The 27011-nt window shown below is 42.2% G+C and overlaps 1 protein-coding gene across 1 annotated transcript in view; it reads left to right on the forward strand.

The window, feature by feature from the left end:
- TRPC5 (transient receptor potential cation channel subfamily C member 5) overlaps positions 1 to 27011 on the forward strand; it is a 343345-nt gene that overhangs the window by 292469 nt on the left and 23865 nt on the right. Inside the window, exon 7 of the mRNA XM_027963151.2 lies at positions 5770 to 5965. Coding sequence (XP_027818952.1) covers positions 5770 to 5965 — 196 coding nt within the window. The remainder of the gene's footprint in view (positions 1 to 5769; positions 5966 to 27011) is intronic.

Genomic DNA, 27011 nt, shown 5'->3' on the forward strand with positions numbered 1-27011 from the left:
GAATATTGGGTGGCTCTTAAAATTACATTTATGAAATGTGTGGTTTTTAAAGACATAAAAATTATGTCCAATATGACAACTAACATAGTTGTAACTAGATGTGAAAATAAATGATAATCTATGAAGACAATAAAGAGACATGAAACAACAAGGTTTTTTTAGGTGGAAGGTTGATAATAGTCTTAAAAATAGCATATATACTGAATGCTGGGTCCAGGTACTATTACAAAATGAGCTTGAATTAAATGAATTAATTCATTTAATCCTCACAATCCTCATAGTGCTATGAGGTAGGTACTACTATTATTATCCACTTTACAGATCAAGAAATTAGGGTACAAGGAAGTTAATCAGACTGTGCCCAGTCATACAGGTCATAGTGGTGGAATCAGAACTTTAATCCAGGCATATAAGTTCCAGGTTGTGCTTTTATCCAAGGGTGTGGGTATAAGACTGAATTTGTAAAGTTATGTAAAATTAGATGTATAAAGTTGCAATCATCATAGATACATGTAAAGCTAAAGAGGCCAGAGCCATGACCTAGCAGGTCACTTAGGACCTCCTTGTAGATCATCATCATTCATTTGTAGCTGTTCCTGCTTAATCAGTGGTGATTTCTTTACCCAAATTCAGCCAATATATTCCCTTCTTATTTATTTGGATACAAACTCAGTCCCCATCAAAGGCTCTTTTGTTGTTGTTGTTGTTGTTGTTGTTGTTCCGAGAAGGTTTTAAAGGTCCTTATTGAGTATCTTCAACTTTTTCTCCTAAATTCAATTCATAACCTTTCTACTGTTATCACAAGATGGCGCACCACTCATTCATACTTCCCTTACTTACGTGCTTCTATAGTCTTTTATAGATTTACCTAACATTTATTCAACAACTCCTACCTGCCAGGCAATGAGGATACTGAGTAAATGGCATCCTTATCATCCAGAAACACATAGTCTAACAGAGAACACAAACAATTAGAATAGCTGCATGTTTAATGCTTTCGCTATGCCAAGCACTGTGCCAAGTGCATTATATGCAAAACCTTACATGATAGAGAAAGGTGGTTAAATGTTTTGACTCCAGAGTCAAAAAAGCCGAGTACAAATACTACCTCTGCCACTTTCTGCCTGTGTGACCACTTTGTGCCTCAATTTCTTATCTGAAAAAAAAAGAATAGTAGCTACTTCATAGAGTTATTTTGAGAATCAAATATTACAATGCATGAGAAGCCTTTAGCACAGTGCCTGGCACACAAAACACAATAAATGTTAGCAGTTAGTACTTATCCTACCAATGGCCATTTTATAGATGAGGAAACTTGAAATTTAAAGAAGCCATGTGACTTGGTCAAATTTTATAGTTAATAAGTTTGTCATGTGACTTTACCAAATTTTATAGTTAATATGTTTGTTTAGTGGCTAAGTTGTGTCCAATTCTTTTGCAACCCCCATGGACTGTAGCCTATCAGGCTCCTCTGTCCGTGGGAGTTTCCAGGCAAGAATACTGGAGGGGGTTGCCATTTCCTTCTTCAGGGAATCTTCCCAACCTAGGGATTGAAGCCCACATCTTCTGTATGGATAGGTGGATTCTTTACCACTGAGTCACCAGGGAAGCCCAATTAATATGTACAGAAGTTTAAAGTTTGCTCTTAGCCACTCCCCTCTCCTGTCTCTACAGTGTGATATGTGCATCTATGTAGTAAGGCTAGGCTGCTATGGGAGAACAAAAGAGGAGCATCTGACCCTACCTTGTAGGAAAGGAATCAGGGGAGGGCTCTAGAAGAGCTGGGGCTTTAGCTGAGGCTGGCAGGTCAAACAAGAGTTGGGTAGAGAAGAAGACAGGAAGGAAGTGGAGGCTGCAGGTTGGGAGCATGGTGGGAGCATTCCAACCAGAGTCAGAAACTTGTCAAAGGCAGGTTGCAATAAGAAACTGCCAAGTCCAGTGAACTACAAAATGGGTAGGGATGACCAAGAGATGACTATGCCTTTGCTCCCTGTGGGTTATCAGCACAACTTGGCACTGCTTTTTCCCAAGGAGACTTTCTTTTCCAATACATCCTCCACTTCTTCACTGGTCAGAGTGAAATGCAGAGGGGTCGATCTTTACACTCTTTCTGCCTTTAGAAAGATGAACTCATCTCAAAGATGAGACTTTCAGCAACTGTCATGAGGACCATAGTTCTTATCTCTATTCTACCAAGTCTCTCTTTGCTTCATGATCTAGTAATATTTATGGATGGCTCCCAACATGCACAAATCCCCTCTTAACTAGCTGGTGGGGATTTGTCTTGCAAGCAGTTAATATCAAGTCTTCTTGAATCTCTGTATCTTCACTTTTTGCCCCTTGTTGAGTCAGCAAGTTCTGTATACTTGTTGACTCTTTGTTTTTTTTTTGTTTTTTTTTTGTTTTTTTTTTTAATTTTTAGTTTTTTATGTTTTAAATTTTAAAATCTTTAATTCTTACATGCATTCCCAAACATTGACTCTTTGCTAAATGAAAATGGACTCACTGTTTTCTCTGTTAATATCAAAATAGTATTCCTTTGGCACTTAGGATTCTGGGGTTTGGTCAACAAGTCTTTCCATCCCTGTGATGATTGTGTTATGGACCTGACCACCATGTAATGGTCCTCTAGGTCATGAATTCAATTGAGTCTAGAAGCCATGGAGCTTCATATAGATCTCTCACCAGAATGTTCTTTTCTACCCCAAATATCAATCACCCATTTTACCTGGGCATGCATTTCAATAAGACATATTCTCCTAATGGCCAGATTGTATCATGACATTTTGTGCCCCATGTCAAGGGCACTTTCACTAACAACCACCAAAACCTGAGGAACAATCTTGTCCCCTTTCCTTATCTGTTATACAATCATACCTCTAGGGTCTCCCTGACTAGAATATCACAATTTAGGACAGATTCTAAATGCCTGGACTTTCACTTTTAGGAATCTTTGTATCAGTCATTGGAATGGCTAGTAGTAAACTTTCCACTTAAGCAGTAACCATCACAATTTTAATTGTTATGGGGCTGGGGGTGGAGGAGAGTAACATCATCCTTTCTGGAGAAGCAACCAATGAACTAAGACTTTGCCAGCATATTGATGACATATTTGCCCTGGCTTGTGGCCTTGCTGTCAGTCATGCAATCAACAAATACTTTGTGAATGCTTTCAATATTCAAGAACACTCAACTTCCAGAGATTCTGGTTCTTCAGTGTCATTTCTATTTGGTGCAGCTGTTCCTGTTTTTCTAAGCCCTATATTCCCCGACTTTTGTTATCCAGCTGCTGGGCTAGCTTCTTATGCCATTGCTGGCCTCCTGCCTGCCCTGACTTCTAATGGACACCGCTAGGTCCTAGATAGGCCTTCATAGCGGAACCAGATTCCTGCACTCCACGTCTTTTTCATTTTTGACACTCTGTCTGGTTATGTGACACACTGTATTGCCTGGCCCTGACTTGTAGAGTCTCCTGAAAATACAGATCCTGTAATAGGTCTGACTTGCCATATTCTAGTTCTTGTTCTCTGGCCCCTGAAGTCCAGACTCTCATCTTACTGTTGATTTTCAAATGTGTCTCCATCTGGCACTTACTTTCATCCAACAAAAAAAGATTTCTTCATTCTTGGCTAGCTCTCAAGTAATATGATGCTGAAAGGATAGCGGGAGCTATCCACTATGATTAGAAAAGAGCCATTTAACAGATGACAAAGGGCCAGATGCATGTCCCAAAGGAGGTCACCTGAGAATCAGGCCAGTGCAGAGCACAAGCTTCATCAAAATGAACTAACCCTCGCTGTGAAACCCTCACCTACTGAACATGCAATTATCAACAGGTTTGGAGTCTTCTAAACCTTAATCTAGTTATAACAGTAGTTGTATTATTAATATGTCTTCAATCATGTGTTCAACAAATCTAGTGCTGCTCAGTAGCTTGAGTCATGTTTGACTCTTTGCAATCCCATGAACTGTAGGTTGCCAGGCTCCTCTGTCCATGGGATTTTCTCAGCAAGAATACTGGAGTGGGTTGCCATGCCCTACTCTAGGGGATCTTCTTGACCCAGGGATTAAACCAAGGTCTTTTACATCCCCTGCATTGGCAGGCAGGTTCCTTACCAATAGCGCCACATGGGAAGCCTATTATATGTCAGGTACATAGTAGCTGTATGCCTGTCTCTTTTCTCATAGAGCTTACTTTCTAGTGGAGATGAATAGAAAATCAACATAGAAACAGAATTAACTTAATAACATAATTTTAGAGAGTTTTAAATGCTACCAAAAACCTGAAACAAGACAACAGGATAGAGAGTAACTGGTGGGCCTACTTTAGGTAGGGTGACACTGGGGAGTCTGTCTAAGGAAGTGACGATTGAGCTGAGACCTCAGTGATGACAAGGCGACAGCCATGCAGAGATAGGGGGAAGAGCACTCCCAGACAGAGGAAATCTTTAAGACATTGCCCATGTATAACCCCCAAATGAACCCAAGAACCTGTCTCTAAGCTGCTTAAAATACACTGGGCTATAAAAACAACACATTTTGAGCCTTTCAAGAATTGAAAAGTTACATTCATCCTCAAAGTTGTATTTCTTGACTTCTCTGCCTCTTTTGTGTGCTGGAGAAATGATTGGTTAGTGCCTGCCTGGGAGCTGGCTACTTCGTATTGCTATATGCACAAATTTCTGAACATGATGCAAAAGAAAACCTGGACCCCAAAAACATATCCTTGCAAAAGTTACATATTAATATTTAGATGTGGAGACTATGAGAAGAAATAGTAATTTATGAAGCTATCCAATATAGAATAATGCATTGGTTTGGGGAGGTCAGAAGTACCTGGATTTGAATTCTGGCTCAGCACTTATAGCTTGGTCAAATTACTCAATCTCTGAACCTCTCTTTCCTCAGCAGTAATAATATCAGTCTTATAGGAATCATAATGTTAATATATGTAAAATGTCTAGTATGCTTTTATGGTTCTTCCCTGGTGGATCAGATGGTAAAGAATCTGCCTACAATGCAGGAGACCCCAGTTTGATCCCTGAGTCAAGAAGATCCCCTGGAGAATGGAATGGCTACACATTCCAGTATTCTTGCCTAAAGAATTCCATGAACAGAGGAGCCTGGTAGGCTACAGTCCATGGGGTTGCAAAGAGTCAGATACAACTGAGCGACTAACAAAACAGAAATGCTTTTATAGTAAATTCTCAATAATTGTTAGCTAATATATCATTAAAAACAATTCATATAAATTTTCATTCAAGAATCCTGAAGCTACTCTACTGAGCTTAGCACCATTCTGGGCCCTGTGGGAACCACAAAAGAAGTGTCAGAAATGGTTTAAAGTTGCTCATGTTCACTTAGGTGGCAAGTGTCAGAGATGTTTTTAACCCAGGGAAGTGTAACCCAAGTACCATATTGTTAGCCATTGCACTCCTGCCTCTATGTATTTAGAAAGGTGGTAAGTCACATGGTCTGAAGATAAAGGAGAGAGTTTGGTGGAGGTAGTAGTGCTTGAAATAAGTCTTGGAAAATTAAAGGTTCTGTGTAGATTGAGAAGAAGGAGATGACATTCCAGGTGGAAGGGCAAGGCATAAGACATACGAGTGGGAACAAACAGACTTGGGTGGATTGTGCTGGAGAAGAGACCAAAATACGTGAGACCATCAGTCTACCTGCTGGGATGCAACCTCCTTATTAATTAATTAATTAATCACATTTTTTTCTTGCTTCTCCTCGAGAACTAATCTTCTCTTTGATCTCTTTTAGGCTCTTTGAAACCCTTCAGTCCCTCTTCTGGTCTGTATTTGGCCTTTTAAATCTCTATGTCACCAATGTGAAAGCCAGACATGAGTTCACAGAGTTTGTGGGAGCAACCATGTTTGGGACATACAATGTCATCTCCCTGGTGGTGCTGCTGAACATGCTGATCGCCATGATGAACAACTCCTACCAACTTATTGCTGTAAGTCACTTTGCTCTACAAGGCAACAGGTAGAGGGGTGGGTACCTTGGTTTCAGGAGTGGTCACAGTGGGCTGGAGCCCATTGGAAACTCAAGGAAAGAGTCCATCTGCCTTAGTTATTTTACACTAGCTTTTCTAGCTATTAGATTGAATTATTTCTTTCTAAGGCAACTCAGTTTGGACTGTTAGTCCTTTGAATCTTAGTAATCTAGAAGATGTTCTAGTGAATAAGAGTTTCTGGTTACCTGTTAAAATTATGTTTAAATCTCTGAATCCATTTTCTTGCCTTGGTAAGAAGAGCTCAGGAGGTACGAGCAGTTTGGCTACAACATGTCCCCTCACTAATCTCTAGGGTGGATTGAACTGATCCATCTTAATTGTAGACATCTTTCTCCCAAAACTGAGCAGTCTATTTATTGCCAAAGACAACTTTCTCAGAGGGTGGTATTTTTGTTTTTAAATCAAAAATATATGAGTGACTATAGTCTGCTGTAAGATACTCTGAAATAGAGTTCTATGGCTGAATCTTTTTTTGACCATCATATTATCATTTGGATCAGTAGTTATTACTCTAAACTAAAAATGATGAAGGTATAGGATATGGGATTAGTGCAATCCCTCTCTCGGTTTTTGATGTCAAAATAAATATCTAACCTTAGCTTATTTTCTTATGATTTCTAAAAATGCAAGTGTTAGCAAAGAAATTCTGGCTACTTGAGGTCCTGTTTAATTAGATATCAGTGAATTTGGATGTTTAGTTGTATACATAAATACTACATTGTCTTTATTCATCCACATATCAATGGATGATAAAGAATATACCTGCCAGTACAGGAGATGTGGGTTTGATCCCCACGGTCAGGAAGGCCCCCTGGAGAAGGAAATGGCAACTTGCTCCAGTATTCTTGCCCGGAAAATCCCACGGACAGAGGAGCTTGGTGGGCTACAGTCCATGGGGTTGCAAAAGAGTCAGACATGACTTAGCAACTAAACAACAACATTAATGGACACTTAGGTTGTTTCCATATCTTGGCTATAGTGAATAATGTTGCAGTGAACATGGAGGTGGAGATATCCCTTCAAGATAGTGATTTCATTTCCTTCAGATAAATACAAAGAAGTGCAATTTCCAGATCATATGGTACTTCTACTTCTAACTTTTTGAGGGAACGCCATGCTGTTTTCCATAGTGGCTATAACAATTTACATTCCCATCAACTGAACACCAGGTTTCCCTTTTCTCCATTCCCTCACCACTACTTGTTATTTTTATTTCTATAATAGCCATCCTAACTGGTATGAGGTGATATCTCACTGTTGGTCTTGATTTATATTTCCCTGATGAAGAATGATGTTGAGCAACTTTTTATGTACCTGTTGGCCATTTGCATGTCTGACTCAATGGTCTTTAATATCCCTGCCAGCTCTGATATTCGATGAGTCTGAGTGTCTATAGATGAACAGCTCTCAAGGTCCTTTCTAGCTTGAAATTCTCTCCATCTGTTGCTTTTGAAATGAAATATAGTTTGCTTTCTCTCTCTCTCCCCTCCAAACCCAACTAGACCAACAACTCTGAAACACTCTATGCTCACTCCTAACCTGTCTCTATAAGGGAGAAAGGCATATACAATCTCAAGGGTTCATTTTTCCACCACTACGCCTATTATCCAAACCCCCTACCCCTACCAAAGATGGCAATATTTGTGCTGAGGCATTTGTCATTTTCTCCCTGGGCGTCTTGCAGCTGATTGCTCCTAATGGCAGAGAAAAGGGAGAGATTTTCTTGTCATCTAATGCAGGGCTGTGATGTTTTCCACTGAGTTTGGTGACATTTTGCTAGGACGGGTAGAAATCTCCAACTTCAGCTCTCTTGTCAGCACCTGCTGGTAGTAAGCTGTGTTTCAATGCTGCCTACTGCTGCACCTGGAGAAAACGCCTCAGCTTGAGAGAAAGCTGGGGGTGGGCCTTGCAGAGAGATGTCCTTAATAGGGTCTATACCATCTCACACATCTAAAGTCATAGTCAACCATCCTGAACACTACCTGCTGCTTTGAGATCCTCTGTAAATGTGTCTTTACCATTTGGAACTGGCTCCAATGGGATCTGATTCCAAAGATATCTGGTTCTGTTTACATGGTAAAGACCAGCAAGTAGATTTGATTCCACTTGCCACATCTCTACTTCAGCAGTGAATGCAGTCTTTAGAAAGGCCTAGACACGGGGGAAAGGTTTACAAGAAAGGAAGCCACTGAAGACAAATCTCTCCTACTTCAAAAGGTGGCACAGGGCTTTCCTGGTTGTCCAGCGATTAAGAATCCACCTACCAATACAGGGGACATGGCTTCAATCCCTGGTTCTGGAAGATCCCACATGCCGCGAGGCAACTAAGCCCATGCACCACAACTACTGAGCTTATGCCCTAGAGCTGGTGAGTCACAACTACTATAGCCCACGCAGCCTAGAGCCCGTGCTCCACAAGAGAAGCCACTGCAATAAGTCTGTACACTGCAACGAAGAGTAGCCTCCACTTGCCACAACTAGAGAAAGAAGCCTGCTTGCAGCAATGAAGACTCAGCACAGCCAAAAAAAAAAAAAAAAAAACAAGGAAGCATAGGCTGACTTAGTCTAATTAGACACTCAGTTGTTGACACGGATTCACTGTGAATCTGTGACGTATGGGCACCACAGCACACCACAGCTGTGCTCTGTGGTCTCAGCCAACATCAGCAAGTGAAGCTGGCCATGTTGTACATTATTATTATTAGTGTTGTTTGCAATCAGCAGTGATTTACTTTCCTCCATTTATTCTTATCTCTCCTCGAGCTCATTTTCCTCTGTGATACTTCCTTCAACACACCCACCTTGTCACTGCTGTGCCTGATGTGTATGCTCACGATTCCATCAAGTGAAGCTGTCCTTGATAACTTTTTAATCAAATTCACCCATATACAAATATTAGGTGGGAGAAACAGACCAGTCCCACCAAAGTCATTTAACTTAGGCCCTCTTCCTACCCCAACTCACCCACAGGGGTCATGTCTGTTGCCTGAGATGGGTCCTCACAAAACATGAGGCTCATGATGAGCTGTGATCAAGCTTTGCTTGGCAAGTTAATAAGAAGCCTGGGTTTCTTTGGCTGCTGTGAAGTGTGCAGGCTAATAATGAGAGCAAGTCCACAGCACTTGCCTCACTGAGCCACATCTGCTGGGGAGAGGCCATACAAATGGGATTGGTTATCTGCCTTGGAGTGGCAGTGCTTGGAGGCTCAGATGATGGATGAACTCACCCACTGCATAAGACAGCCATGCAAATGGAGACATTTACCAGAAAAAAAAAAAAAACAGAAAAACAAATGTGGTGGCACAGAAACAGCAGGCAAGGCTGGAAGGGGCCACTGCACACCTTCCCCTAATCATCCGAGACCAACTTCAGACTCTCTGAGCTCAGAAAAGAAGGCAGCACTTCACACACTATGGAGCAGATAAACAACTGCTAGGCACAGATATGCTATCCCCACTTGTTAAAATATTAAAGAATTTTCATACCAGTTGGTAAATAGCTACAGCTCCAGCTATTGTCTCTGGGATGCCTCCAGGCCACTCCACAATCTTGCAAGTAAAGGGTAACACCTGGAGCAGCAGGTATTCTCCACGCCCCTGCTCCGGGGCTATTGTTGGCATATATTCTGATTGGTTAGTTTCTCAAACAGCTGATTATTGTGGGGTGAGGGGGCTCACAAGGCTAAAATGCTGCCTCAAGATTTCCCACCCTAATCATTAGGACCATGACTATGATGAGATGGCACACCTGTGATTACATTGCATTACATGGCAAAAGGGGTTTTGCAGATATAATTAAGGTTACCACACAGGAAGAGTATCCAGGTGGGCCTAATCTAATCTCATGAGTCTTTTAAAAGCAGAAGGAATGTCAGAGATTTGAAGCACATGGAGGATTTGGTGTATCATTGCTGGCTTGAAGATGGAGGGAATCATGCAGTAAAAAATATGGGTGGTGTTTAGGAGATGAGTATGACCCCCACTTGACAGCCTGCATAGAAAAGGGGACCACAGTCCTCATACCACAAGGAAATAAATTCTGCCAACAATATAAATGAAGTTGAGACAGATTCATCTCCAGAGTCTCCAGATAACAGCTGAGCTATGCTGACACCTTGATTTCAGCCTTGGGAAGGCCAATGTGACGGGAGTGGAGTACACAAAGGGGAGACAAGTTGGAGATGAGGTCATGGAGGTGAAGGACAGATCAGGTAGGGCCTGATCAACCTTTGTGAAGACTTTGGATTCTTCTCTGAGTGAAATGGGGAGCTGTGGGAGGGTTTTAAACTGAGGAGGTACATGATGGGAGTTGGACCATAAAGAAGGCTGAGCGCTGAAGAACTGATACTTTTGAATTGTGGCACTGGAGAAGATGCTTGAAACTCCCTTGGACTGCAAGGAGATCAAACCAATCAATCCTAAAGGAAATCAGTCCTGAAAATTCACTGGGAGGACTGATGCTGAGGCTCCAGTACTTTGGCCACCTGATGTGAAGAGCTGACTTATTGGAAAAGACCCTGATGCTAGGAAAGACTGAGGGGAGGAGAAGTGGGCAACAGAGGATGAGATGGTTGGATGGCATCACCAACTCAATGAACATGCATTTGAGCAAGCTCTGAGAGATAGTGAAGGACAAGGAAACCTGGCATCCTGCAGTCTATGGGGTCACAAAGAGTCAGACACAACTTAGTGACTGAACAACAACATTGTGATCTAACTGGCATTTTAATAAGATTGCTGTGGCTGATTGAGAAGAGATGGAATGAATGGTACAGGGACAGAGACTAATTATGAGACCATTGCATTGACCACATAAGAGCTGTTGGTGGCTTAGACAAGGGTGGTCATGATGGACACAATGAGAAATGACACTTCATCAACATAACTGTGGACTCTTAGTATCCAAGAACTGTTAAGAAAACCAAATAAAACAGCAACACTGCCAGCCAAGTCACCTAAGGGATGGTATATCCTCTTCCCAGGTGAATAAGCTGGGAATTCAAGTTGTACAATTTTTGTAACATTGGAGTCAAATTTTTATAACTGTCTGTTCCCTTTGGGATGCCCTCAAGCAATCTAGATACCAATTTTTCTCCTTGCTGCTTAGACTTTTCCCTGTTGCTAAACCATTGTCTGGAATCTTATCAGAAATTGCTACATTTAATTAACAAGAAAACATTCAGAATGGCAGAGGACATTTTCACAGTACCCCACCACCACCCAAACCTATGAAAGCCTGCTGATCATCCCATTTCAGTGAAGGCTACATGCTATAAATGATATAAATATAAAGACACAGTAGATGCCTTTTCTGCTACTGTTGCTGCTGCTGCTGCTTTTGGGGAGCTTTAAATCCAGAGGGAAAAGTCTGATGAGTTAAATAACAATAGTGCTATTACCCTGAGCATATAATAGTAGTGATTGCAGAGAGCATGGACTCAGGAGTAGTCAGCCTGCCTGATTTGAAACCTGGACTCTTGCCACTTAGTGTAGTTGGGGTAACTGAATCTCTTTCTCCCTCATTTGACTCCTCTGTAAAAAGGGGGTGGATAATTAGGCTTTTCATCTGCTGCTTACCCTCAGATCCACTCCCTGTTCATTTCCTGCGCTGGTCTGTATCAGGGAACTACATTTCCCATAGTCCTTTGCCATTTGCTTCTGTGTGGGATTGATCAACCGGAAGGTAGGAAGAAGAGAGAAGCTAGGATATTTCTTCCCCATGTCCAACCTTACTTTTTGTGGCACTTCCAGCAGCAGCTGTGTTTCCTACAGGGCTCATCTCTGGTAGCTCCAGCTACCACCAAGCATCCCCCTCTCCTTGGCACCAGCTTCTGCAAGGCAGCCCCATCTTGGCTCTAGTTCCCACCAGATAGATCCAGTCTCCAAGCTCTGGCAACACCACTCACCATGTCTTCACGCTGTCCCTCTAACTCCAGGGATAAGAGTGGCTTCCTGTTGTTGCTAATCTTGAGTTGCCTCAGTGCCTCCTGTTTGGTTCTCGACTCTTCCATCCCCTGTGACTAATCTGTATTAAATCTCCTATGTTTGAAAGGAGATTTCTGTTTTTCTGGCTACCTCCCAACCAGTACCTATTTGATTGGGTTGTTGTGGGGCTGATTTAGGAAGTACACATCGAGTTGAGCATTGGAGGTCAAATCTGGAAAGACAGAATAGTGGGGACAGCTTTTAGATCTCAATCCCTGGGGGCTTCCCTTGTGGCTCAGCTGATAAAGAATCCACCTGCAATGCGGGAGACCTGGGTTCAATACCTGGGTTGGGAAGGTCTCCTGAAGAAGGGAAAGGCTACCCATTCCAGTATTCTGGCCTGGAGAATTCCATGGACTCTATAGTCCATGGGGTTGCAAAGTGTCAGACACAACTGAGTGCCTTTCACTTCACACTGGCAGAGAAATAGCTGGCATGTGCTGTGTGTGCTAAGTCGCTTCAGTCGTGTCTGACCCTTTGCAACCCTGTGGATTGTAGCCCACCAGGCTCCTCTGTCTATGGGATTCTCCAGGCAAGAACACTAGAGCAGGTTGCGATGTCCTCCTCCAGGGGATCTTCCTGACCCAGGGATCGAACCCACATCTCTTACATCCCCTGCTTTGGCAGGCAGATTCTTTGCCACTAGTGCAACCTGGGAAGCACCTGGGAAGCCCAGTAGCAGGCATACCAGCAAGGACTGGCTTGGTGTTGACTGGGGGGTGGAGGCAGTGCTGTAAAGAGTGTAGAAGCTTGCCTCACTCCTTTCTACCTCTCATCCTTATTCCCCATGAAAATATCTTCAAATGAGAAGGAAGTCCTCCCTGTGCAAACAGGGACTATGCTCCCACAAGGAGGGGAAGCATGTCGACAAGTCATATCTCTAGAAGCTGGATGACAAAGTTTAGAGCCTGCCTTTAGAAAAATAATTTTTAAAGATGAGGTCTGCTTTTGTGGCTTCCCACATCCCCATGCTGAGTCCTCATGTTGCTGGCTACTTGGCTTAGCACAGCACCTGGGGTTAACTGCCTTACCTTACCTGGACAAGCCCGTGGCCTGGCCTCCACCTCTAGTCTCAAGCTGAAGTCTTTCTCATTTCCCTAAGGCTTAGAGAAATCAGAAATAAGAATACAGTGAATATCTGGCGTAGACACAAGCCTTTGTTAAATCCCAGGCACTTTCTATCTAGCATCATACAGCACTTCCCTGGTGGCTCAGTGGTAAAGAACCCGCCTGCCGATGCAGGAGATGTGGGTTCAATCCCTGGATTGGGAAGATCCCATGAAGGAAATGGCAACCCATTCCAGTACTCTTGCCTGGAAAATTCCATGGGCAGAGGAGCCTAGGAGGCTATAGTCCATGGGGTGGCAAGTAAAGACTTTAGCAACTAAACAACAACAATCATTATAACTGTTATCAGTAAAACTACTGGGGATTTGCCTGGTGGTTCAATGATTGAGAATCTGCCTTGCAATGCAGGGGATACAGATTTGATCCCTGTCAGGAAACTAAGATCACACATTCCACGGGGCAACTAGGCCCACACACCACAACTAGAGAGAAGTGTGCTGCAACTAAGACTCCAGGCAGCCAAATAAATAAATATTTTTAAAAATAAATAAATAATAAAACTACCACTTATTGAGCAGTTATAATGTGCCAGACACAATATAGAGCACTTTTCATGTATATTTTCTCATTAAATCCCTACAACTACCTGAGGTAGGTACTATTATCGATTCAATTTTATAGGTGAGGAACTGAGGCACAGAGCTAAAGTGACTGGCCCAAGGGCACATCTTTCATAAGAGCACCAGCAAGTCTGTCTGATCCAAAGTGATAATGACACCACACACCTCCTTTCCTGCATGAACCCAAGCCCCTAGGCCCTGGTGTACACCCTCCACTCCACCCCACCCAATGTCAGACTCCCCCAGCTTTGCCTCTCCACTTGGTTCACTGACTCACTGACTCTTCCTTGGGTTCTAACCAGAGGGATCTTCTAAGGAGTCTTCTTTGGTTCCAGAGACTAAGTGACTTCTTCTGTTTTCCTGAGGTCAGATCCCCTGACCACCAACTCCCCAACACACACACACACACACACACTTTTTTTTCCTTTTTTTTTTGCCCACCAGACTTCAAACTTCTGGTTTCTTGTTAGTTCTGCCCCTAATATCCCCAGCCTCCCCAAACAATCACACAATCCACCTGAAATCATCACACCCACAGAAGATAAAAAGTTCAGAGCTACTAAGCTTATTTGCATGACAAAAATTCCTCATTCAACTTACACATGCTGCCTTGGGATCTCTCAGCCCTTTTCCTTCTCAAACAGTTCTTGGATACTTTAAATTCTCTTGAAACTATATCCACAGCAGTAAATGGACTGACTATCCACCCTCCAGCTGCAGTTTGGTAGAGAGGAGCATTCTCTCAGCACACGCTGCTGCTGCTGCTGCTGCTGCTGCTGCTGCTGCTGCTGCTGCTGCTGCTGCTGCTGCTGCTGCTGCTGCTGCTGCGTCACTTCAGTCGTGTCCAACTCTGTGCAGCCCCATAGACGGCAGCCCACCAGGCTCCCCCATCCCTGGGATTCTCCAGGCAAGAACACTGGAGTGGGTTGCATGAAAGTGAAAAGTGAAAGTGAAATAGCTCAGTCATGTCTGACTCTTTGTGACCCCATGGACTGCAGCCTACCAGGGTCCTCCGTCCATGGGATTTTCCAGGCAAGAATACTGGAGTGGTGTGCCATTGCCTTCTGCGGGCAAACGCTGCAGGGAACACCAAAGGCTGACTTTTCAGACTGCTAGCCCTGCCTGGGCTTGGCCCTCCCTCTGGTAATCTAACACAGAAATGGATTCCTCTGTCATTCTGCATCCATGCCCATGCATGGTTTTGTCTGAGAGCCCATATCTGCTGGGGATGAGAGTGCTTTGTTTCAAAACACTGAGCCTTCAATGCCACCTGCTGCCTGGTAATGATTTTGGTGACTGACAAAGATTCAAGTGGGAATGGGAAGTGGACAAATGAGAGAAGTGAGTTTCCTTACCCTGTGCTAAAGGTCACTCCAACAGGGCAGATGCCTGAGCTCCTTCTCTGCATCCCAGACTCACTTGTACTGGATGTTCATCAGGAACATCAGTAGGTACCATGGAGATTCCATCTTGGGTAACTCAAACAGAAACATGATCAACTATGTGAATGATGGAAAGGGCCTAATGCCCAAAAAATACCTCTTCCCTTCTGCCAGCTGGTATCTTTTACTCTTTCATCCATTCACTTAACAATAAATATCTCCTGGATGGATAAATGAATGAATTTAACAAATGCTTATTGAAAGATACTCTATACCCTATGCTGGGGATACAGTAGGTAACAGGAGCAAGAAAGATGTGGTCTCTGTTCTCATGGGGTTGATAGTCATAGAACTACAGTTTCAATTTCCACTATTTGCATTTCCTTTCTTTATCTTAAGGCTGTACCTTTTTTGAGTCATGAATTGTTTTAATAATCTGATGAAGCAAAAATGCATGTGTGTGCATGCTAGGGTCACTTCAGTCATGAACAGCTCTTTGCAATTCCATGGACTGTAGCCCACCAGGCTTCTCTGCCCATGGGATTATCCAGGTAAGAATACTGAAGTGAGTTGTCATGCCCTCCTCCAGGGGATCTTCCCAACTGAAGAATAGAACCTGCGTCTGTTATATCTCCTGCATTGGCAGGCAGGTTCTTTACCACTAGTGACACCTGGGAAGCCCGTGCATGCATACAGTTTAGCATAAAATCTCAGAGGATTCAGAGACATCCTCCCATTGTCCTGAAATCCTTAACTTTGGGACCTTGTCCCCATTTATAATGCAAATAGGTTTTAAGCTGTTAGTAGGTGACTTATGATGCCTTGTGAGTTCAATCCCTTATTAAGGTCAGGTTTTCATGGTGAATCAAGCAAGTGAGAGAAGTGTACCTGAAGAAGAGGGGACAACAATAAGAGAAAGAGATTAGAAGCACTGAAGGAAAATGTCACCATCATCACAATTTGCAAAGGATCAGATCTTTTTAACAGTCCCCAACATTCAGAAAACTAAGATCTGGCATCTGGTCCCATCACTTCATGGCAAATAGATGGGGAAATAGTGGAAACAGTGGCTGACTTTATTTTTTTTGGACTCCAAAATCACTGCAGATGATGATTGCAGCCATGAAATTAAAAGACATTTACTGCTTGGAAGGAAAGTTATGACCAACCTAGATGGCATATTCAAAAGCAGAGACATTACTTTGTCAACAAAGGTCCATCTAGTCAAGGCTATGCTTTTTCCAGTAGTCATGTATGGATGTGAAAGTTGGACTATAAAGAAAGCTGAGCACTGAAGAATTGATGCTTTTGAACTGTGGTGTTGGAGAAGACTCTCGAGAGTCCCTTGGACTGCAAGGAGATCCAACCAGTCCATTCTAAAGGAGATCAGTCCTGGGTATTCATTGGAAGGACTGATGCTGAAGCTGAAATTCCAATATTTTGGCCAACTGATGCAAAGAGCTGACTCATTTGAAAAGACCCTGATGTTGGGAAAGATTGAAGGCAGGAGGAGAAGGGGATGACAGAGGATGAGATGGTTAGATGGCATCACTGACTCAATGGATGTGGGTTTGGGTGAACTCTGGGAGTTGGTGATGGACAGGGAGGCCTGGCGTGCTGCGGTTCATGGGGTCACAAAGAGTTGGACACGACTGAGAGACTGAACTGACTGACTGAAGTCAAAGGTGCCTTCAACCTCTACATAAAGTAACAAATATTGATGGACAACCTGGAGAGAAGCAGAGAAGACCTGGCCTTCCTATGGATTGGCCTCTAAATGTGCTCTTCATGGCTACAAATAATTTTGGTGGAAATGTCAAATGCCCATGGCCCACAGGCCATGGTTGACAAATGTGTACTTGGCTTCTGCCTTTAATCTTGTCCTGGGCATCAAGAATCAGTTGACTAGAAAGCTATCTGATACAAGTGTTCTTTAATTTCTGAGCAACTTGAGGTTTAGAAACTAAATGTGAGAGCTGACCGATTAATATTAATAAGCTCTCTCCCTTGCTGTGGTCACTAGAGCCCTACATGTAGGTCGGCTCAGCATGGAGACAGCCTGGGCCAGGAGGTGGCCTGTAGCTACAACACAGAAGCCAAAATACCCCAGAAGGAGCCTCAGAAGTTATGACCTACTGCAATACTCTGCTTTTTACTTGTGATCTGACAGCAAAATTACATTATCTTAGTTGTCAAGGTATACACAACTTTGTTTAAAAGAGGATAATAGAAATGATCTAAGAGTAAAAAATTGGTGGGAGAAGTAATTGTATTTCTACCATTCTTATTCTCCATTCTTCCATCATGGGATTTTGCTTTTCCTCTGTTCTCTTTCTCGATTTTCCCTGCATGTTTGAATTTTTAGAAGTACCTGTGCGTATAAAATTGTAAGATAATCACAAAGGCTTGATGAGAAACAGAATTATCTCAAAGCTGCTCTTAATAAATGTGGCATGTCAGGAATCACCCAGAGTGAAAGAAAAGAAAGTATGATAGGCCTTCTCATTCATTAAAACATCAGCACCAATTACTAAAGAAGGCTTGGATAGGTGAAACCAGAATCCTCTCACTGACTTCATCAAAGTTCCCATTGGCCTAGGCCTCCAGACTTTTGCAGGCACAGAGAAGTTTGCATCACCCAGTGAATCCTCAAGGAAGTTATTCCATAGTGTGTTTCTCTTAATACTAATGCAGAGACACTTTATACTCAAGTCCCCCCATCCTTAACCAGGATACACTGTATGACATATAGTGAATAAGTGAAAGTGTTGTTCACTCAGTCGTATCTAACTCTTTGCAGCCCCATGGGTCACAAAGAGTCAGACATGACTGAACGGCTAAACAACAGCAACAATAAAGAGTCAGAAGATGTGGATTCGAGAGCTGCTTTGTATGGTGTGTGTGGTCAGTCATACAGTTGTGCTGGTCCTTCTGACCTTGCATAGACCAGGGCATTCTGTTCCCAACTTTGTTCTTCATGCTATTCCTCAATGAAAACTTACCCATCCTATGTTCTACTCCAATGAGGCTTACCTTCCTCATATCCTCATATAACAGTGGAGAGTACTGGTGTCTACTGGGAGAGCATCATATTTTTTTAAATTTATTGAATTGGCCAAAAAGAAGTTTGTACAGGTTTTCCATAACATCATATGGAAAAACCTGCACAAAATTTTTAGCCAACCCAGTATATCATCCGGGCTTCCCTGGTGGCTCAACAATAAAGAATCTGGCTGTGATACAGGAGACCTGGGTTTGATCCCTGGGTTGGGAAGATCTCCTGGAGTAGGATATGGTGACCCACTCTAGTATTCTTGCCTGGAGAATCCCATGGACAGAGGACTCTGGTGGGCTACAGTCCATGGGGTCACAAAGAGTCGGACACAGCTGAGGGACTAAGAACACAGAGAATATATCATCTAATCTCCCTGAGACTTTTTCTTCTCCTCACACCTCTCAGCCCACCTTGTGGTAAGAGAGTGAGGACAAGAAGAAGAGAAAAACAGAAACTATTCAGATGACTACAGACAAGTTAGTAAGGAATTGAAGAAGCTATGTGATCCTGCTAGTTGATTTCCTGAGAAATTATGAATTAAAAACAGCCCAAATTTCATTATGACTCAGAAAATAGATGATTTATTTGAAGGCAACAGAGTAAGTCAGAGGTGGAGTATGGAGGAGGGAATTCTGGGGATCCAGTGCCCTCATTTTATTTGCCACTTTTCCTTCAGCATCCCTTGGACTCAGAGAGGAAAAGATAAATAAGCTACATTGTTTATGACCTGTGTTGTTTTTATGAGCATGCTTGTGTTCCATATACTAAGTGGTCTCTGAAGAAAACCCAGTCTGCTTGTGAGGACCTTGCAGAACCATTCTAGAAGATGGAAAGCAGATCTTTTTGGGTCTCAGGGACCTAACACACTGGATCAATTTGCAGTTGTCTTTTGTTCTGCCACTTTTATCGTCCTTAGTATGAGACAGCCTGCTACCTTCTTATAAGAAAGACAACAAACAGGGACCTTGAGGGTGTTAAATTGAGTGAAAGAAATCAGAGAAAGACAACTACTGTATGATCTCAACTATATGTAAAATCTTTAAAAAAAAAAAACTCTTAGAAAAAGAGACTAGATTTGTGGTTACCAGAGACAGGGGGTGTGGAGGTGGGGAAATTGGATGAAGGTGGTCCAAAGATACAAACTTCCAGTTATAAGATAAACAAGTCCTGGGGATATCATGTACAACATGACGACTGTAATTAACACCACTGTATGGTATATTTGACAACTGCTAAGAGAGTAGATCCTAAAAAGTTCTCATCACAAGGATAAAACCTTTTTTTCCTTTTTTTTGTATCTATATGAGATGATAGATGTTCACTGAACTTACTGTGGTAACCACTGCACAATATATGTAAGTCACATCACTATGTTGTACTCCTTAAACTTATGCAGTGCTTTATACCAATTACATTTCAGTAAAATTGAAAGAAAAAGTAATAAATTCTGCAGAGAATGTTAACTAAACATGATCAACACACACACCCCTGCCAAAGAAAGACCAGAGAGTGCCAAGCCTGAGTAAGCACCAAATATCCATTTTCTCCCTGACCCCATCCCCACCCATTCATTAGTTGAAAGGGCATCTCTTTGACTGACTGATGCACGCATTAAGAAACCCTGGGGATATATGTATACAAAGAGCTGATTCACTTTGCTGTACGGAAGAAACTAATACAACATTGTAAAGCAACTATACTCCAATTAGAAACGAAAAAGCCTGGGGAGACTGCTGCACGAGTGCTCAGTCACTTCAGTCACTTCAGTCGTGTCCAACCCTTTGCGACCTCATGGACCATAGCCCACCAGGCTCCTCTGTCTATAGGATTCTCCAGGCAAGAATACTGGAGTGGGTTGCCATGACCTTCTCCAGGCAAGAATACTGGAGTGGGTTGCCATGACCTCCTCCAGGAGATCTTCCCAACCCAGGGATTGAGCATGCATCTCCTGTGTCTCCTGCATTGGCATGCAGGCTCTTTACCACTAGCATCACCTGGGAAGCCCATATCAGTTATTCATTCTGACTTTTCCCCTCCTTCCTTCCCATGTCTTCTCTCCATAGTAGCTGGATAAGTTAGTTTTTCTCATATTGTTGAGCAGCAAGATAGCATTATCTTTGGAGGTGCACAAATTATACCTACTATCCACTGTCCCATTGACAGAGGGACAAAAGGCAGTGGCCATGGGAAGTCAGGGACATGTAGGAAGGCAGAAGAGCTGCTGTTCTGCTGCTTTGGCTTGCTGAATACACCTGGACAAGCAAGCAGAATCCAAACATTAGTGTTTCTGAAAAGATGTTCAAGAATCACTTGTGTTGAAATCACCCAAAGAAGCCTGTGAAACAATGAAGATTCTAGAAGCACACCCCTCCCATCGCCACAGTTCAGTTCAGTCACTCTGCGACCCCATGGACTGCAACATGCCAGGCTTTCCTGCCCATCACCAACTCCTGGAGCTTGCCCAAACTCATGTCCATTGAGTCGGTGATGTCATCCAACCATCTCATCCTCTGTCATCCCCTTCTCTTCCTGCCTTCAATCTTTCACAGCATCAGGGTCTTTTCCAATGAATCAATTCTTCGCATCAGATGGCCAAAGTATTGGAGTTTCAGCTTCAGCATCAGTCCTTCCAATGAACACCCAGGACTGATCTCCTTCAGGATGGACTGGTTGGATCTCCTTGCAGTCTAAGGGACTCTCAAGAGTCTTCTCCAACACCACAGTTCAAAAGCATCAATTCTTCTGCACTTAGCTTTCTTTATAGTCCAACTCTCACATCCATACACGACTACTGAAAAAACCATAGCTTTTACTAGACAGACCTTTGTCAGCAAAGTAATGTCTCTACTTTTTAATATACTGTCTAGGTTTGTCATAGCTTTCTTCCAAGGAGTAAGAGTCTTTTAATTTCATGGCTGCAGCCACTATCTGTAGTGATTTTGGAGCCCCCAAAATAAAGTATCTATCCATTTTTTCAAGTCTGAAGTGACACCCAGGCATCTGCATTATGATACACCAGGCAAGTCTAATAAGGCCTTGAAGTTTGAGAACCTCTGATGTAAACAAATCTTAAGTACCTCCCTGGACATCATTGGCCATGCTCAACCTCTCTACTCTTCCTGATTTTTTTTAGTGTTGCCTCTTTCTGGAAAGTTCTTAACCTCCATCACTGCATGGAGAAATCCTGCCAATCTCTCAAAGCCCAGCTCAAAAACAACCTCTTTGATCGCTCCTTCCCTGCTTCCTGGTCCCCAGCTGCACACAGCTGGGGATTGCTCATGAAGCAACAAGACAGGGGACTGATTGGTATCAGTAATGGAATGTGAGGGGAATTGGGAGCATGAGGATGAGAGAGATAGATGGAGCTAGTGCCTGGGTTGTGAGCTTGGCCCTGGTGTTTAGCAGTGAAGTTTGTGCACTCGAGCTTTGGTTGTTTCAGGGACTGGAAACTTGCATAACCAATAAAAAAGTAACACTCATGAAGTCCTTGAGAGGTCAGAACAGCAGTTTCCCCCACCTACCAACATAATCTGGAGAAGGCAATGGCAACCCACTCAAGTACTGTTGCCTGGAAAATCCCAAGGATGGAGGAGCCTGGTAGGCTGCAGTCCATGAGGTCTCTAAGAATAGGACACGACTGAGCGACTTCACTTTCACTTTTCACTTTCATGCATTGGAGAAGGAAATGGCAACCCACTCCAGTGTTCTTGCCTGGAGAATCCCAGGGATGGAGGAGCCTGGTGGATTGCCGTCTATGGGGTTGCACAGAGTCAGACACTACTGAAGCGACTTAGCAGCAGCAGCAGCAGCAACATAATCGGTGGAGGAATTAGTGGCCATTTAATTCCTGGGAATGGAAGTGGGTGAGGGGGCAGACCTCATGGCTGCTCAATGGACAACTGCCAGGTGTTCAGTGGGAAGGAAGACCTGTTTATAACACCCACTGAGGGGGCTCTTGCAGTCTGGGGATATTGGGGGGCATCAGTACTAGGGTACAGGGAGTGCTGGAGGCAATGGATGGGCTGTTTGGCCTTGATGTTTTGCAGCTGAGTTTGTGTGCTTGGATTGAAGTTACCATAAAGGCTCTAAACTACACAAACCAGCATCAAAGTCATTCCTGGAAAGCCTCAAAATGATTAAAATTGGCTCCCCCCTAGATTATTGCACATGCACACAAAGTTGGAGGTAGCGCCTGGCGGAGGATGGTGATACTCACTGAGGGCACTTTCTCTACTTCAGTGCCTCCAAGAGATTGTGGCAGGTATGGCCCCTTCCATATTTTGAAGATTCCTGTGTATTTTTTAAATGAATGAAGACAAAAATGGAGTTACAAAAATGATATATTTCAAATGCTTACATTCTTTAAAAACTGCTCTGAGGCAAAACCACAATACAATGTATGATGTCTGCTGAGGTCCAGAAATCTGCATTTTTAACAAATGCCCCATATGATTCTGATGCACACCAACATTTGAGAAGCATGCTCTGAATTTTACCAGAAGAAAGAAGTCCAAGTGAGGAAGATTTCCCTTGAAATGCCAGGGAAATGAATTGTCCCACCTTGACAATTGTGCATTTCATGGCAATTTGTATTGCCATGGGGCCCAAGACTCCTGGAAGTAGTTGTTATCCTTAAAGGCTATGATTAGTTCTGCTCTTCGATGTCTGTGCCTGCCACTCTTCCTCTGCATTATCTTGTAAAGCTTTCTAGTTTGCTAGGGCAAGATGGTTGCTGGCAGGAGAGCTGAGAGAGTGCCTAAGAATTTATCAAAAACTGGTAAGAAATTGGTCTTATAGTTTGATTGCAAGAAAAATAACCTTGTGCTTAGATTTGTTGAGAAATGTGAAAATGAACAGACACATTCCTTTGACATAGCTGCGGCCATGTGTTCCAAATCTGAGCAAGTCAACAATGTTTAAGAGTATGATCTATATTACACTGGCAGTGAGAAAGGAGCTAAACAGAAGTCCTCACCTGGTTGCTCTATAGCAGCTGATGATATCAAAGACAATGAAGGCTACACACATGATTAGAACACATGTGTAAGGATGTGTATCACTACAATCACATTATGATAGCACAAAAGTCCTGAAAATTTTGGAAATTTGGAAGAGGAAGGCCCATAGCCTATGATTGTGTAGGTTTTTGTCTTATACAAAAGCACCCAGCAAGGGGATGATCTTGGAGAATATTGAAAAGTCATAGTTGGGTAGAGACAGTAGGGCAAAGTATGGGAAAGGGCATTGTCACCAAACATTGAAAAATTTAAAAAGTCTGTGTCTGATTTGTCTATCACTTAAGGTAAAAGACCAGCTCATATAAGGTGAATGAAAATCTCTTGGGCATCATACATTTAGGGAGATTTAGACAAATATGACTACAAAGACCACGACTGTAATCAGGCAATTCAAAGCAGATCAAGGGTTGAAAATAAATTTCCACATGCCAAATTATAATGTTGTTCATATTGTTCACTGCTAAAATCCCAGCTCCTCACACCTAGCAGGCAGTCAATATACACTGGTTGAATGAATGAACATCTGGATGAATAAGTACCTTACTCATTACTTTACAGCTCACACTGTACAACCAATCCTCCCAGGTGGTCTGCTATGTCCCAGTCTTCATGATTCAGGTGCTACCTCTGTATGCTAATTGTGTTCTGTGTGGTATTCACACCACCATTAGAGGACGGTCATCTTGCTATACCCAGCATCCATCAGAATATCTGGAATATAGTAGTTGTTTAAGATAAGAATAGAAAAAAATGAATGATGGGAATGTAAACTGGTACAGCCACTATGGAGAGCAGTATGGAGGTTCCTTCAGAAACTAAAAAGAGAGCTCCCATATGACCTTGCAATCCCACTCCTGGGCATATATTGGGAAAAAATGAAAGCTCTAATTTGAAAAGGTACATGCACCCCAATGTTCACTGAAGCACTATTTACAATAGCCAAGACACAGGAGCAACCTAAATGTCCATTGACAGAGGAGTGGATAAAGAAGACGTGGTATATACATATACTGGAATATTACTCAGTTGTAAAAAAAGAATGAAATAATGTCATTGGCAGCAACATGGATGGACTTAGAGATTATCATATTAAGTGAAATAAGCCAGAAAAATACAAATATTATATACAACTTATATGTGGAATCTAAAAATAGTACAAATGGACTTATTTACAAAACAGAAACAGACTCATGGACATGGAAAACAAACATGCTTTCCAAAGGGGATAGGAGGGGAGGGATAAATTAGGAGTATGGGATTAACATATATAAGCTACTATATAAAAAATAGATTACAAGGACCTACTGTATAGTTCAGGGAACTATATTCAATATCTGGTAGGAAACTATAGTGGAAAAGAATATATATATATATTCTTACATATGTATACATATATACATACATATAACCAAATCACTTTGCTGTATACCTGAAAAATAATATTGTAAATCAATAATACTTTAATAAAAATAAAAATTAATTTAAAAAATGAATGAATAGGTATACAATGAATTTATATGTGATAAATGAGTAGGAAAAGACCAATGAGAGGACAATTTGCAATAACTTCTCTGCCAAATTATTACATAGTAAAGCCCAATGTGAGGTCACCTGAGCACAAGGGGAATGGAATGGTATCAACTGGGGTCCTTGAGCTGTTTTTAAAATATTTAGAAAAAATTATATCCTCACCTGATTGGAGTAGGTACAATGAGTGGGCACCAGAAAGATTATTAAGCTAAAATAAAAATGCCTGTGGTTTACAACTCGGCCCATTGCTTGTTTCTATTCTTTGTTGAAATCATTACACATTTAGAAAACTATTTTTTTAAAGACATAACTGCTTTTGGTTAAAACACATACAAACAAAAAGCTAGTGCGCAAAGAGATTTTAAAAAATTAAAAGTAGTAAAGCCATTGCCCAGATACCAGGACATTCAGCTCAGTTTATTAGAAAATAGCCAAATACCTATAGGAGCTATATCATCATTCTCCCTTTTCAAATGTATCTAGAGATGACAAGAACCTAGAGACCCTGTGTTTAAAAATGTGACTCACTTCATTTTACAAAGAGCTTATTGAATACCTGCTGTATTTTAAGAGCTACAGAAATATTCCACAGATAAAAGACTGCCTATTCTGGGCTATCAAAGGGTAAAATGAAAATTCAAAGTTTGTTTCTGGTATTACAGGCTCAGGAATGTGGAAGAAGGAATGAACAGTTATGTAGTTCTTACTACATACCAGGCAGTAGCTTAGGCATTTCATACTGACTTCTGCAGCAATTGGGCTTCCCTTGTGGCTTAGCTGGTAAAAAATCCGCCTGCAATGTGGGAGACCTGGGTTTGATTCCTGGGTTGGGAAGATCCCCTGGAGAAGGGAAAGGCTACCCACTCCAGTATTCTGGCCTGGAGAATTCCATGGACTCTATAGTCCATGGGGCTGTAAAGAGTTGGACATGACTGGGTGATTTTCACTTCACTTTTTCTACAGTAATTCAATGTGGTAGGGACTTTTGCCCTGCAGATTACAATCATTCAGTTTCTCAGTTTCTGGGAAGTAATACTGTGGCAGCTTCTGAGATGGCCCCCAATGATACCCACTTCCTGTTATCTGAATCCATATTCAACCTTTTTTGCTTGAGTATGAGCTGGACCTATGGACTCTTAGCAAATAGATTATGGCAAAAGTAGTGTCATTTCAGAGATTAGGTTATATTTGCTCTCACATACCCTCTGGGGGAAGCCTGCTGTCATTTTATAAGCTGGTATGGAGAGGCCCACTCTAGAAAGAACTGAGAGAGATCTCTGGCCAATAACCAGCAAAAGACTGAGGTCTTCAGGCCAGCAGCCCACAAGGAACCGAATCTTGTCAACAACCATACAACCAGCTTGGAAGAAAATGCTCCTCAGTTCAGGCTTCAGTCCAGACCCCATCTCCAGCCAACAACTGGATTATACCATTGTAACGGATCTTGAGCCAGAGGCAAACAACTTGCCACACCCAGATTCCTGACCCACAGAAACTTTACACTAATAAATATTTGTTGTTTTAAGCCACTAAATTTGGAGACTGTACTAAAACTCATCAAATAATTATTAAATGTACCAGTTACAGTCTTACATAGAGGCACTTTGCTTAACTCAATTATTCTAAACAAAGTTCTTGAAATGGAAAATAGAAATATTATTAACTTTAATACAGCTTAACCGTTCTTGGAGAAGGCACTAGCAACCCACTCCAGTACTCCTGCCTGGAAAATCCCATGGACAGAGGAGCCTGGTAGGCTGCAGTCCATGGGATCGCGAAGAGTCGGACACAACTGAGTGACTTCACTTTCAATTTTCACTTTCATGCATTGGAGAAGGAAGTGGCAACCCACTCCAGTGTTCTTGCCTGGAGAATCCCAAGGACGGAGGAACCTGGTGGGCTGCCGTCTATGGGGCTGCAGAGTTGGACACGACTGAAGCGACTTAGCAGCAGCAGCAGCAGCAACCATTTCTTTATGAAATGCTTTCTTCTCATGTTTTAAATATAATTTAACCAAAAATTTTCAAGCTTCAGACTCAGCAATTCATTGAAAAAAATATGTCAGAGAGCCTAACTAGCAAAGCCAGTCTCATTTCCAAATCAATTTGCTAAATCATATTTCTTTTGTCTCAAAAAGGATGACTTCATTTTTCAACTCAATAAATATATCAATACTTAACTCTGTGATGATCATTTCACTTGTAAATCCTAATACCAGAATGGACAAATTAAAAGATAGATAGCTTGAGCATGCAGGATTGTTATAAGTTTGTTATTTGGATGAAATAAAGTGAGTTCAATAATTTTTTTAGCACTTTTTGTTTTGCTT

The sequence above is a fragment of the Ovis aries genome, chromosome X (genome assembly GCF_016772045.2).
Source record: "Ovis aries strain OAR_USU_Benz2616 breed Rambouillet chromosome X, ARS-UI_Ramb_v3.0, whole genome shotgun sequence".
Classification (NCBI taxonomy): domain Eukaryota; kingdom Metazoa; phylum Chordata; class Mammalia; order Artiodactyla; family Bovidae; genus Ovis; species Ovis aries.